The 13,829-nt window shown below is 50.0% G+C and overlaps 1 protein-coding gene across 1 annotated transcript in view; it reads right to left on the reverse strand.

Moving 5' to 3' along the window:
- Positions 1 to 518: 518 nt before the first annotated feature.
- LOC140393227 (V-type proton ATPase subunit B, brain isoform) overlaps positions 519 to 13,829 on the reverse strand; it is a 105,225-nt gene continuing 91,914 nt past the window's right edge. Inside the window, exons 11-14 of the mRNA XM_072479481.1 lie at positions 11,581 to 11,663; positions 9,566 to 9,670; positions 8,135 to 8,264; positions 519 to 1,761 (exon numbers count right to left, since the gene is read on the reverse strand). Of these exons, the coding sequence (XP_072335582.1) occupies positions 1,619 to 1,761; positions 8,135 to 8,264; positions 9,566 to 9,670; positions 11,581 to 11,663 (461 nt within the window). The 3' untranslated portion in view covers positions 519 to 1,618. The remainder of the gene's footprint in view (positions 1,762 to 8,134; positions 8,265 to 9,565; positions 9,671 to 11,580; positions 11,664 to 13,829) is intronic.

The raw sequence follows: 13,829 nt of genomic DNA on the forward strand, positions 1-13,829 counted from the left end.
TACTCATGTGGAAGGAAGCGAAACCCCCCGGACTGGAGGCCTGGATAAACGATATGGCGGGGTTCATAAAACTGGAGCAGATGAAGTTTGCGCTGAGAGGATCGGCTCAAGGGTTCACCAGGCGGTGGCAGCCATTCCTCGACTATGTAGGGGAACGTTAGAGGGAAGACAGATGACCAGCAGCAGCAACCCAGGTGGGGGGGGCGCGGGGAGGGGTGGTGGAAAGTTTTAGTTTATGTTAAATGATTAGTTTACCATGTTGATTAGCCATTTGTTCACTGTTAAATTTTCTTTTTTGTTATGTTTGATGTGTAAGGGGAAAAAATTGTGATCGAAAAATTTTCAATAAAATATATTTTTAAAAAAAGTTGTAACAATCTTGATCAACAGTAGTAAATTTGTTCACTGTTTTATATTGTACCTACTAAAAAAAAAGTATTGCACTGTAGCAAAATTTTAAATTTTCTGATGAGATTACTTGCGATACTAATAAGAATTATTATAAGCATTTACAAGTCTAGCTTTTCCATTTCTAACTTTATTTCAGGTCAATTTCAATTGCACAAATATATGGAACAAAACAACAGCGTACACACATTCAGTCTTCTACATGCTAATTTCCAAAACAAAATGTTTATGTGGAAATAATCAGTAGTTTGATACATTTATAGATGAGAGTCAATAAGTAAAAGCTGTTTTGAAAATAACAATTAGTGAGAAGGAATGAAAACTCAAGTGAAACATTTATCGTGTCTGATGTAAACAGATCAAAAATTTGATACTCAGATTAACTGGTCTTCCTACAAAGGTCAAAATTAGTAGACAAAAATCTTGATTAAAGTCAATCACCCTTACAATATTCCACTTAAATGTATGCATCTCCATACCATATATTTTATTCACTATTTTTCACCACTATTATAACCATAAATACAGAAGTTTAAGCAACCTAATTTCTTATGTTTAGAACATTAGAAAATGCAGGACATAGTTAAAGCAGATCTACTTGTTTAAATTCATTAATTTTCTCCATAATTGACCAAAATATTTATACAGTGCCTTATATCAAAATATTTTCCACACAGTTAATTACTTTTGAACAACGCTATTCATGTCGGCAAACATACTTTAAACACAGTTGCGAATTTCTTTATGTGCTTGGGAATAAGTTGTACGACAATAGAATATGACATTTCCTAATTCTGAAAAATTCTAGCAATTCCCCAATTAAGATAAATTAGGCTTGACAGCTGGTTACATTAAATCTTTCAAAATCCAGTTTCTTGGTTTTACTTTTGATCTCCTATCTAATGGGTACAGATAATAAATCTAATTGTTTTATTCACACACTGGTAGAGAATGTAAACAAATGATTTTAATTGCTGTAAACACATTTCTGCAATTGCCACCGCCTGCTCACAGAAATTTTTTTTTCAAATAATATTTTGTGGATTTCAATATAATACTTTGATCTGTATATATCTTTCTACCTTTACAATACAAAAACATGGATCGATTATAAACAGTTTCTGGAGTGTGTTAAGTATAGAATGTTTCAATACTAAATGTACTCTTTATGAAGCTTGAAAAAAAATCATCCACTCTTGAATCTGGAAGTTCACTGATGTTTAGCAGCATCTCTTGGGTAGAATTCTGCCAGTGTACTTTGAGGGATACGTTTCAGCATTTCCTTGGGGAATATTCGGAGCAACTGCCAGCCAATATCCAAAGTTTCAAATACGGTCCTGTTTTCATATGGACCTGTGAAAAACAGAACAAATGTTCCAGTTTTTAGACAGTAGTTTATATGCTTTTCAAAATAAATAAATAAATAAAACAGATCAAAGTGCTAAAAATTACAAATATCACTTAAAACAAAACAAATTATGTTCATAAGTCACCAGGACCAAATGGAATGCATCCAAGGTTACTGAAGGAAGTGAGTGGAAATTATGGAGACAGTGACCATCATTTTCCAGTCTTCTGGCACCATCGGAGTCTAAGCACGACTGGAAAATTGTACTACACCTTTGTTCAAAAAAGGGTGTAAAGATAAGCCCAGCAACTACAGATCAGTCAGTTTAACCTTGGTGGTGAGAAAACTTCTGGAAACAATAGTTCAAGACAAAATTGTCACTTGGACAAATGTGGACCAATTGAGGAAAGCCAGCATGAATTGAAGGCTCAACTTTGTTGAACCAACTTACTGCAGTGTTTTGATGAAGTAACATAGAGGGTTGATGACAGCAAAATGGTTGATGTGATGTCCAGGGACTTACAAAGAGAGAGACATGTGGGCAAAGTTTTGCTCATGGATTAAAAGAGTCAGGAACAACAGAGCAATGATTAATGGACATGTTTCAGACTGGAGGAAGATTTATAGTGGAGCTCCCCAGGGGTCAGTTTTGGGACCCATGCTCTTTCTGAAAGATGTGAATGACGTCACTTTAGTGCACAGGGCACAAATTGTCAACTGCGAGGTGGGGTAGCGTAGAAATTCAAAAGGACACAGGTCGATGGAATGTGTGGACAAGTCGCAGGTGAAATTCAATGCAGAGAACTGTGGAGCAATTCATTTAGGTAGGAACAATGTGGACAGACTATGGGCCAAATCCCCTAAGCAGCGTCAACGTCAATGATTTACTGGCCCAACACTGCTGCACAATTCTTCTGGAATCATCCGATTCCAGCAGACAATGAAGCGGAGAGCGTAGCAACTAAAGAGTCAGCTCGGCTCTGGAGCAAGAGGGGTGTGTGAATCGGCTCTGCTCTGGGGTGGGTGGGGGGGGGTGAGAGCCGGCTCGGCTCTGTGGGCTGTGAGAGCCGGCTCGGCTCTGGGGGTGAGAGAGCCGGCTCGGTTCTGGGGGGGGTGCGAGAGCCAGCTCGGTTCTGGGGGGGGGGGGGGGTGCGAGAGCCGGCTCGGTTCTGGGGGCAAGAGAGCCGGCTCGGCTCTGGGGGCGAGAGAGCCGGCTCGGTTCTGGGGGGGGTGCGAGAGCCAGCTCGGTCCTGGGGGGGGGGGGGGGTGCGAGAGCCGGCTCGGTTCTGGGGGCGAGAGAGCCGGCTCGGCTCTGGGGGCGAGAGAGCCGGCTCGGCTCTGGGGGCGAGAGAGAGCCGGCTCGGCTCTGGGGGCGAGAGAGCCGGCTCGGCTCTGGGGGCGAGAGAGCCGGCTCGGCTCTGGGGGCGAGAGAGCCGGCTCGGCTCTGGGGGCGAGAGAGCCGGCTCGGCTCTGGGGGCGAGAGAGCCGGCTCGGCTCTGGGGGCGAGAGAGCCGGCTCGGCTCTGGGGGCGAGAGAGCCGGCTCGGCTCTGGGGGCGAGAGAGCCGGCTCGGTTCTGGGGGGGGTGCGAGAGCCAGCTCAGTTCTGGGGGGGGGGGGGGGGGGGGGGTGCGAGAGCCGGCTCGGCTCTGGGGGCGAGAGCGCCGGCTCGGCTCTGGGGGGAGAGAGAGCCGGCTCGGCTCTGGGGGGCGAGAGAGCCGGCTCGGCTCTGGGGGCGAGAGAGCCGGCTCGGCTCTGGGGGCGAGAGAGCCGGCTCGGCTCTGGGGGCGAGAGAGCCGGCTCGGCTCTGGGGGCGAGAGAGCCGGCTCGGCTCTGGGGGCGAGAGAGCCGGCTCGGCTCTGGGGGCGAGAGAGCCGGCTCGGCTCTGGGGGCGAGAGAGCCGGCTCGGCTCTGGGGGCGAGAGAGCCGGCTCGGCTCTGGGGGCGAGAGAGCCGGCTCGGCTCTGGGGGCGAGAGAGCCGGCTCGGCTCTGGGGGCGAGAGAGCCGGCTCGGCTCTGGGGGCGAGGAGAGCCGGCTCGGCTCTGGGGGCGAGAGAGCCGGCTCGGCTCTGGGGGCGAGAGAGCCGGCTCGGCTCTGGGGGCGAGAGAGCCGGCTCGGCTCTGGGGGCGAGAGAGCCGGCTCGGCTCTGGGGGCGAGAGAGCCGGCTCGGCTCTGGGGGCGAGAGAGCCGGCTCGGCTCTGGGGGCGAGAGAGCCGGCTCGGCTCTGGGGGCGAGAGAGCCGGCTCGGCTCTGGGGGCGAGAGAGCCGGCTCGGCTCTGGGGGCGAGAGAGCCGGCTCGGCTCTGGGGGCGAGAGAGCCGGCTCGGCTCTGGGGGGCGAGAGAGCCGGCTCGGCTCTGGGGGCGAGAGAGCCGGCTCGGCTCTGGGGGCGAGAGAGCCGGCTCGGCTCTGGGGGCGAGAGAGCCGGCTCGGCTCTGGGGGGCGAGAGAGCCGGCTCGGCTCTGGGGGCGAGAGAGCCGGCTCGGCTCTGGGGGCGAGAGAGCCGGCTCGGCTCTGGGGGCGAGAGAGCCGGCTCGGCTCTGGGGGCGAGAGAGCCGGCTCGGCTCTGGGGGCGAGAGAGCCGGCTCGGCTCTGGGGGGCGAGAGAGCCGGCTCGGCTCTGGGGGCGAGAGAGCCGGCTCGGCTCTGGGGGCGAGAGAGCCGGCTCGGCTCTGGGGGCGAGAGAGCCGGCTCGGCTCTGGGGGCGAGAGAGCCGGCTCGGCTCTGGGGGCGAGAGAGCCGGCTCGGCTCTGGGGGCGAGAGAGCCGGCTCGGCTCTGGGGGCGAGAGAGCCGGCTCGGCTCTGGGGGCGAGAGAGCCGGCTCGGCTCTGGGGGCGAGAGAGCCGGCTCGGCTCTGGGGGCGAGAGAGCCGGCTCGGCTCTGGGGGCGAGAGAGCCGGCTCGGTTCTGGGGGGGGGGGGGGGGGGGTGCGAGATCCGGCTTGGTTCGAGGGGGGGTGGGGGGTGAGAGCCGGCTCGGCTCTGGGGGTGAGAGAGCCGGCTCGGCTCTGGGGGTGAGAGAGCCGGCTCGGCTCTGGGGGTGAGAGAGCCGGCTCGGCTCTGGGGGTGAGAGAGCCGGCTCGGCTCTGGGGGTGAGAGAGCCGGCTCGGCTCTGGGGGTGAGAGAGCCGGCTCGGCTCTGGGGGGTGAGAGAGCCGGCTCGGCTCTGGGGGTGAGAGAGCCGGCTCGGCTCTGGGGGTGAGAGAGCCGGCTCGGCTCTGGGGGTGAGAGAGCCGGCTCGGCTCTGGGGGTGAGAGAGCCGGCTCGGCTCTGGGGGTGAGAGAGCCGGCTCGGCTCTGGGGGTGAGAGAGCCGGCTCGGCTCTGGGGGTGAGAGAGCCGGCTCGGCTCTGGGGGTGAGAGAGCCGGCTCGGCTTGGGGGCGAGAGAGCCGGCTCGGCTCTGGGGGCGAGAGAGCCGGCTCGGCTCTGGGGGCGAGAGAGCCGGCTCGGCTCTGGGGGTGAGAGAGCCGGCTCGGCTCTGGGGGTGAGAGAGCCGGCTCGGTTCTTGGGGGGGGGGGGGGGGGGGGGGGGTGCGAGATCCGGCTTGGTTCGAGGGTGGGGGTGGGGGGTGAGAGCCAGCTCGGTTCTGGGGGTAGGGGTGTGAGAGCCGGCTCGGTTCTGGGGGTAGGGGTGTGAGAGCCGGCTCAGTTCTGGGGGTAGGGGTGTGAGAGCCAGCTCGGTTCTGGGGGTAGGGGTGTGAGAGCCGGCTCAGTTCTGGGGGTAGGGGTGTGAGAGCCGGCTCGGTTCTGGGGGTGAGAGAGCTGGCTCGGTTCTGGTGGGGGGGGGGGGGGGGGGGGGGGGGTGCGAGATCCGGCTCGGTTCTAGGGAGGGGGGGTGGGGGGGGGTGAGAGCCAGCTCGGTTCTGGGGGTAGGGCTGTGAGAGCCGGCTCGGTTCTGGGGGTAGGGGTGTGAGAGCCGGCTCGGCTCTGGGGTGGGGATGTGAGAGCCGGCTTGGCTCTGAGGGGGGTGTGAGAGCCGGCTCGGCTCTGGGGGCTGTGAGAGCCTGCTCGGCTCTGGGGGCTGTGAGAGCCGGCTCGGCTCTGGGGTGGGGATGTGAGAGCTGGCTCGGCTCTGGGGGCTGTGAGAGCCGGCTTGGCTCTGGGGTGAGGGGGGTGAGAGCCGGCTCGGCTCTGGGGGCTGTGAGAGCTGGCTCGGCTCTGGGGGGCTGTGAGAGCCTGCTCGGCTCTGGGGGCTGTGAGAGCTGGCTTGGCTCTGGGGGCTGTGAGAGCCGGCTCGGCTCTGGGGTGGGGATGTGAGAGCTGGCTCGGCTCTGGGGGCTGTGAGAGCCGGCTCGGCTCTGGGGTGGGGATGTGAGAGCTGGCTCGGCTCTGGGGGCTGTGAGAGCCGGCTTGGCTCTGGGGTGAGGGGGGTGAGAGACGGCTCGGCTCTGGGGGCTGTGAGAGCTGGCTCGGCTCTGGGGGCTGTGAGAGCCGGCTCGGCTCTGGGGTGAGGGTGTGAGAGCCGGATTGGCTCCGAGGGGGTGTGAGAGCCAGCTAGGCTCTGGGGGGGGGGGCTGTGAACTTACATGAGTCGGCTTGCTCCAGGTTATGGAGGGGGTAAGTGAGGATTTTTTGGAGGGTTAGGGGGTGTGAATTGCAAGTCGGCTGGCTCCAGAATGTTGGGGGTGGGGGACATCCGCTCGCTACTTTTGGGGGTGGGTACAAAGAGTGGGTCGTTGAGACTGACCCGTAGTTATGTTGGCATGGTCGGGTTTGGAAGATGAGCCAGTTCAGGTTTCAGGATCTGGGGCGAAATTCTCCAGTATCGGCGCGATGTCCGCCGATCGGTGCCCAAAACGGCGCAAATCAGTCGGGCATTGCGCCGCCCCAAAGGTGCGGAATCCTCCGCATCTTGGGGGGCCGAGCCCCAACCTAAGGGGCTAGGCCCGCGCCGGACTGAGTTGCGCCCCGCCAGCTGGCAGAAAAGGCCTTTGGTGCCCCGCCAGCTGGCGCGGAAATGACATCTCTGGGCGGCGCATGCGCGAGAGCGTTAGCGGCCGCTCACGGCATCCCCGCGCATGCGCTGTGGAGGGAGTCTCTTCTGCCTCCGCCATGGTGGAGATCGTGGCGAAGGCGGAAGGAAGAGTGCCCCCACGGCACAGGCCCGTCCGCGGATTGGTGGGCCCCGATCGCGGGCCAGGCCACCGTGGGGGCACCCCCCGGGGCCAGATCGCCCCGTGCACCCCCACCCCCCCTCAGGACCCCGGAGCCCGCCCGCGCCGCCTTGTCCCGCCGGTAAGGTGGTTTAATCTACGCCGGCGGGACAGGCATTCTAGCAGCGGGACTTCGGCCTGGTGGGGGGTCGGAGAATCTCGCCCCTGGTATGTAATTTGGGAAGTAGTTGGTTGGGGTGTGTGGGGTTTAAGTCAGGTGGTAGTTGGGCATTGAGTATTTAAATTGGGTCAGGTACTGGGACGTAGGTGGGTGATGGTGAGGGTTGGTGACAGCTATGGACATACCCAGCTTTCCTGGGTAACTACACAAGTATCCTGGGGTGCAGCCCATTGGAAGTTTAAACTTCCCAGGCAATTCCCACATAGGCCCGCACGTCAGGATCTCTGCAGGGTCTTGATCGTAGAATCAATTTAGAGTGCTGAAGGAGGCCATTCGGCCCATCGAGTGCGCACCGGTCCTTGGAAAGGGCACCCTTATTAAGCCCACAGCTTCATCCTCTCCCCATAACCCAGTAACCCCACCGTACGTTTTTTGGACACTAAGGGCAATTTAACATGGCCAATCCACCTAACCTGCACATCTTTGGGCTGTAGGAGGTAACCGGAGCACCTGGAAGAAACCCATGCAGACATGGGGAGAAAGTGTAGACTCCGCACATTCAGTGACCCAAGTAGAGAACCGTACCTGGGACCCTCGTGCTGTGATGCAACTGTGCTAACCAATGTGCCACCATACCGATATGCATCTTCTGGGGTTATGTCCAGTCTCCTACAACCTGGAGACTGGATGATTTAGGTCATTATAAAATAATTCAATTCTAAGGGTATGTGGGGAGAAGAGTGACCTGGGTACATATGTGTATAAATCATTGAAAGTGGCAGGACAGGTTGAAGGGTTAATAAAGCATACGACTTTTATAGGGCCATTGAGTATAAAAGCAAGTAAGTTATGTTAAACCTGTAGATAATAATGATGTGGCCTCAACCGCAGCATTAAATCCAGTTCTGGGCACCATAGTTCAGGAAAAATGTGAAAGCATTAGAGAAAGGGCGGAAAAAAAGAGAGGAGAGAAATTAGAGCCAAGGTTAAGTTCAGGGCTAGGGACTCCTGCATTAGAAAAACTTGGCCAAGTAAAGCTACACGTTCCAAATTATCTTAGGTTAATTTAATCTTTTCAGGCTTGCTTATCGTGTGTTTGTGAGATATAAACATACCTTGTGCAATGAAATTCTTCTCAAATTTCTGCAGAAATTCTAAATATAAGAGGTCATCAGGCGTGAGAGCTTCCTCACCAACCACAGCTTTCATGGCTTGGACATCTTTGCCAATGGCATAGCAAGCATACTGTGCAGACAGAACATTTCACAATTTATTCAGTAATGCGAAACTGACACTGGTTGGTTAAGATACAAGAATAAACAAATTATTAGAAGATACAAATCTAGATATGTTACGTTTTAACTATCAATTTAATTTTGTTTAAACTTCAATGTCTTGAAACACTTCACATGAAAAAAATAATGTATTATTTTGAGCAAACTTTATCCTTGTTGTGATGATACATGCCCTGAGGAAGCAGTTCCATTTATGTAACAATGGAAGTGGGAAGTACCGTGTCAGGCTACTCAGCCTACAAGTACATACATCTTCTACTTACCATTTACATTTGAGGCAGTGACTCTCATCCACTACAAACTAGGTAAAGACTGGTTAAACTACTTTTTTTCTTTACATGCCTACAGCTAGCACACCTCCGGTCCCAGAAGTGAAAAGATGGTATTGTTTCTGGGGGAGCTGTCAGTGAACTACTGATTGAATCCCTAGCGCAGAAGGAGGCCATTTGGCCCATCGAGTCTGCACCAACCCTCTGAAAGAACACCCAACCTGGCCCACTTCCCCGCCCAATCCCCGCAACCTCACCTAACCTGTATATCCTTGGACAAAAAGGGGCAATTTTTAAGAATGGCCAATCCACCAAACCTGCACATCTTTGGACTATGGGAGGAAACCGGAGCATCCGGAGAAAACCCACGCAGACGGAGAGAGCGTATAAACTCCACAGAATCAGTCACCCAAGGCCGGAATTGAACCTGGGTCCCTGATGCTGTGATGCAGCAGTGCTAACCACTGTTATCTATAAAATAGAATCACTACCAAAATGTGTGATCTCTTTAACTGCATTAAGAATTGTATAACTTAAAAATGTTAATTTTACTCTTGTTCTGCCATTTGAGCAGCTCAAAAGATATCAGGATAAAAGTATCTGTTCAGTTATGGGCAGCACGGTAGCACAAGTGGCTAGCACTGTGGCTTCACAGCGCCAGGGTCCCAGGTTCGATTCCCCGCTGGGTCACTGTCTGTATGGAGTCTGCACGTTCTCCCCGTGTTTGCGTGGGTTTCCTCCGGGTGCTCCGGTTTCCTCCCACAGTTCAAAGACGTGCAGGTTAGATGGATTGGCCATGATAAATTGCCAAAAGGTTAGGAAGTGTTATTGGGTTACGGGGATAGGGTGAAAGTGTGGGCTTAAGTGGGTCGGTGCAGACTCGGTGGGCCGAATGGCCTCCTTCTACACTATGTTCTATAAGATACATCTCAATTTTGAAACCGTTGATTTCAGGTATTTATTAACAGTTTAAAAACCTTACCAGCTGATTAGACACCTCAGGATGATCTTTCCGTGTCATACCTTCCCCAATGGCAGACTTCATTAATCGCGATAGAGATGGTAAAACATTAATAGGTGGATAGATCTGTAACATAGCAGATGGAAGTTTGTAAATGCATTTCCTCTCATAAATATATATTAAAAAATACTGCACATGGGAAATACTGCTGGTTGGTCAATGCAGAAATTGCAAGAGGACAAGCATTTTGTCGCAGGTAACAATATGAGTCACATCACATATTCTATAACAAAATATGGAAACTAAGAAGTGTTCTCAAACTAGAATCGCAGACATCTTTCAAGAGCTTCCAACAACATTACGATCCCTATAGAGACAGAACTTTTAAAAAAGATTTTTAAATTTCCAGTGACCAACTTAAAGGATCACACATCAGGATTTAAGTTTTTTGTCTAAAAACTATTCAGTATGCAACTTACATTCTAAACTATAGAAAAGAAATTCCTTATTTAGTTTTAAGTCGACCGACAATCCCTTGCCACGGTTATACTTTACATAATCCCTTACATAATCCCTTAAATAGACACTTTATTCCCCGAAACCAGTTCAAAGCTATTCTCCATTCCTGATGGTCTGCTTCCTTTCTCTGCCAGGTAACGTCTAATCCCAGAACTGACTTTCACAAGGAGGGTTACACTGGAAATTCCTTCCCTCCAGCCCAAACTGGACAAATCTTTCAGTCTCCTTTAAATTCTCAAAAAGCTGCTCTCTTCAATCTGAGTGCCAACTCCTCCCACCTTCTGACCAATGTGATGACCAATACAGTCACACATTTTTGCTGCTTTAGGTGTAGAACTGGCTGCCTCTATCTCCTACTCTTTACCACTCAGATGGCTGCAAACAAACTCGTGACGAAGAGTTTCAGGAATATCTCAGAAAATCTGCAGCCTAATACAAAAATTACTTTTAAAAAATTGACTTTTCCCTTCCCAGAGCATGGAAATATGAATCTCATGGCCATGTATTCAGATAGAAATGCAAATTACCTATTTTCTGGCCCCCCCAACTCCACCCTACCTTGGAATTAAAAAGACATTCTAACACCTCCCTGTGAAACTTCAGGCCTAACAGTCTTCCAAAAGATAGCATAGCTACTCTCTCCGTTGTCTACAGGCTGCTCTCCCCATTGTCTCCAGGTGTAAGCATCTTGCACCTTCTGCCCAGTGAGTTAATTTGTGCCCCCATAACAACCAAGTCAACCAGACTTGTCAGGCAGAATTCACTGGTAATTTCTCCATTTGAGCTTAAAGAGGCAGTCCTAAAGCATAATCTATAAACTTCATATTTCTTCAGCTTTGACTTGAACAATTGCTTCCTTTTGTGTCCAGGTATCTGGTTCAATATATTGCTGCAGAAACATTCAGTACAACAAGTGTTCATGATCCAAACCAGTCTTCTCTCACACTTCTTATTCTAACCCCATCAACTATTCTTTTCTTCCGGTTGTGCTTGTCCAACTTCCATTTAAATGCATGCAAGTTATTTGCATCACCTACTCCCTACAGCAGCAAGCTCCAATTTCTAACCACTCTTTGGGTAAACCCAATTTTTTTCTCGAGTTCCATATTAAATTAATCAGCGAACATCTTAATTTAATGACCCCCTAGTTCTTATCTCACTTGCAAATGGAAACATCACACCGCCTGAAGAGAATTTTGCACCTTCGGAATTAAATATTTAGAAGTTGAGCATAAATTGCTACTTGTGCATACTCATTGTGCTAGATGCAAAAGTATCAATTTAAATGCAGGTCTTAGCTGGTCATTTGCACAAAACACTTTAGAATAAGTGTAATTTGAATTGTGCATCTGAAATACTTTTTTGCACCTATCTACACAAAACCATAAACATTAGAAGTTTCTAAGTGTATGGATCCATCAACTTAACATCCTTAAAATTAAATTTCCCAAATTTAAGCATTACTTGCAAACCCTCTTTTAAAAAGGTACCTTCCAACTCATTTCTGTGCATCCTACCTGTCTATTGTGTAATTGACGATCAACGTAGACCTGACCTTCTGTGATGTATCCAGTTAAGTCAGGAATAGGGTGAGTAATGTCTACAAGAAAAACAGAAATTATATTAAATTTTAATTACGATCCACAATTAAAGTGCATACTTCAAATTAATAGAAATGGTAAAGTGGCAAGGGCTAAGATTTTGCAGTGGGTATGACGGCAAAGCTGTCAGTAGTCTAAAAACTAGAAGCAGAGGACATAATCTCAGACTAAAGAGATCCTTTAAAACATAGACGAAGAGGAATATCTTCAGCCAGAGGGTGGTGAATCTGTGGAAAGCTTTGCCGCAGAAGGCTGTGGAGGCCAAATCACTGAGTGTCTTTAAGACAGAGAGATAGGTTCTTGATTAATAAGGGGATCAGCGGTTATGGGGAGGAGGCAGGAGAATGGGGGAGAAAAATATCAGCCATGATTGAATGGTGGAGCAGACTTGATGGGCTGAGTGACCTAATTCTGCTCCTATGTCTCATAGTCATCATTGCTCCATTCAAACTGAGAAATTCAGGAGTCGGCTCATGCGTGGAAATCCAGTAGAGGTGGTCAGTAACTTCTCTAGAGGATGTGCTGTTGAGGTCTTTCCAGACTGCAAACCTTGAGCAATCAGTTGGTGATTTCACTTTTACACTGTTAGTTTAGATGTAAAAATCCTTGAAAAAGTTGAATGAGGTATAACTTGTTTCTACAAGTGTACCACGTTCACAATAACTGCTAAACAACCCAAATGCCCATTAATGCTAATTTTACTCTTGTAGAATGCCAAAGCTCCACATCTTTAAAACATTTTCTTTTAAAGTTTCTTTATAATCCATTGAATCCCTACAGCAAAAGGTGGCCATTCAACCCATCGAGTTTGCGCTGACGCTTCAAAAGAACATTCTACCTAGGCCCACTCCCCCACCCTATCTCCGTAACTCCAAATATTGATTATGGCCAATCCACCTAACCTGCATATCTTTGGCCTATGGGAGAAAATTAGAGTACCTAGAGGGAACCCACGCAGACACAGGGAGAACGTGCAAAACTCCACATAGACAAGTCACCCAAGGCTGGAATCCCTGTGCGTTGTGAGGCAGCAGTGCTAACCACTGTGCCTCCATGCCACCCAGTATTTAAAAAATATTTTACATTTTTTATCTTATTTATTTTACTATTTGGAAATTGAAATTAAACACGAAGGTTGATCAGAAGCCGAGAATACTTCAATGTAGTTGGTTACTTACCTTGCTGACATCATTGCTTTGAATGCCTGGCCATCATTTTGACCTGCTCCTAGCTTTAAACTGCCATTGGGAAGGGGAGGTATTCATAGCACAAAGATCAATAGATCTTTGAGGGCAGTGGTGAACACTATTGCTATGCCAATTACCACAAAATCCAACCCATGATTTTCTGTACAGACTCACACAGCACAGGAGGAGCCCGTCCTAGGAGTCCTACCACCCTGATCTTTCCCCACAGCAATGCAAATTTTTCCTCCAAGTATATATTAATTTTCTTTGGCAGTTGCTGTTAAATTTATTTTCTTGACCCTTTCAAGTATTGCATTCAATTGAGTTTGCTTTTTCGGCAAACTGATTCTCCTGTCAGTGGATACAGTTTCTCCTTATTCAGTAATTAAACTCTTCATAACTTTGAAAAATTCTATTAGATCATCAAGTGTTATGGGCCAGGGTTTAGAGAACCCCAAAGTGTATCATGGAGTTCACCTGACCCACAACTTTTAATAGATTGCGGTATGGGGAGCACACGGCCCACTCTACAGGTGTGGTACAGCAGAAATGGGAAAGTATTTTTTAAAGCAAAACAATGTTTATTCTATGAACTCAAGTTAACCTTTTTAAAACATAGTGAACATCTTAGTAACCATCAATTCAAATACAACCCCCAAAGAATACAACACTAAGTAATCCTTGGGCTTTCCTTTTAACATCCATAAGACTTAAAACAAAACCTTTAACAGAAGCACCTCGGGTTTAACTTCGCTACTGAGAACAGTTACCACGTTGAAATCAGCAAATGGACATTCATAAGCTTGCAGAGATTCACACACATCCTGCTGTGATTGCAGCTTCTCCAAAACTAAAATGAAACCAAAGTCTAAAGCGAAAGTAAAAAACTGACAGACAGCCCAGCTCCACCCGCTCTGACATCACTGCAGTAACAAACACCCATTTCTAAAAGGTACTCCCACTACAGATATTTATATA

This window comes from Scyliorhinus torazame, chromosome 16 (genome assembly GCF_047496885.1).
Source record: "Scyliorhinus torazame isolate Kashiwa2021f chromosome 16, sScyTor2.1, whole genome shotgun sequence".
NCBI classification, from domain to species: Eukaryota; Metazoa; Chordata; class Chondrichthyes; order Carcharhiniformes; family Scyliorhinidae; genus Scyliorhinus; species Scyliorhinus torazame.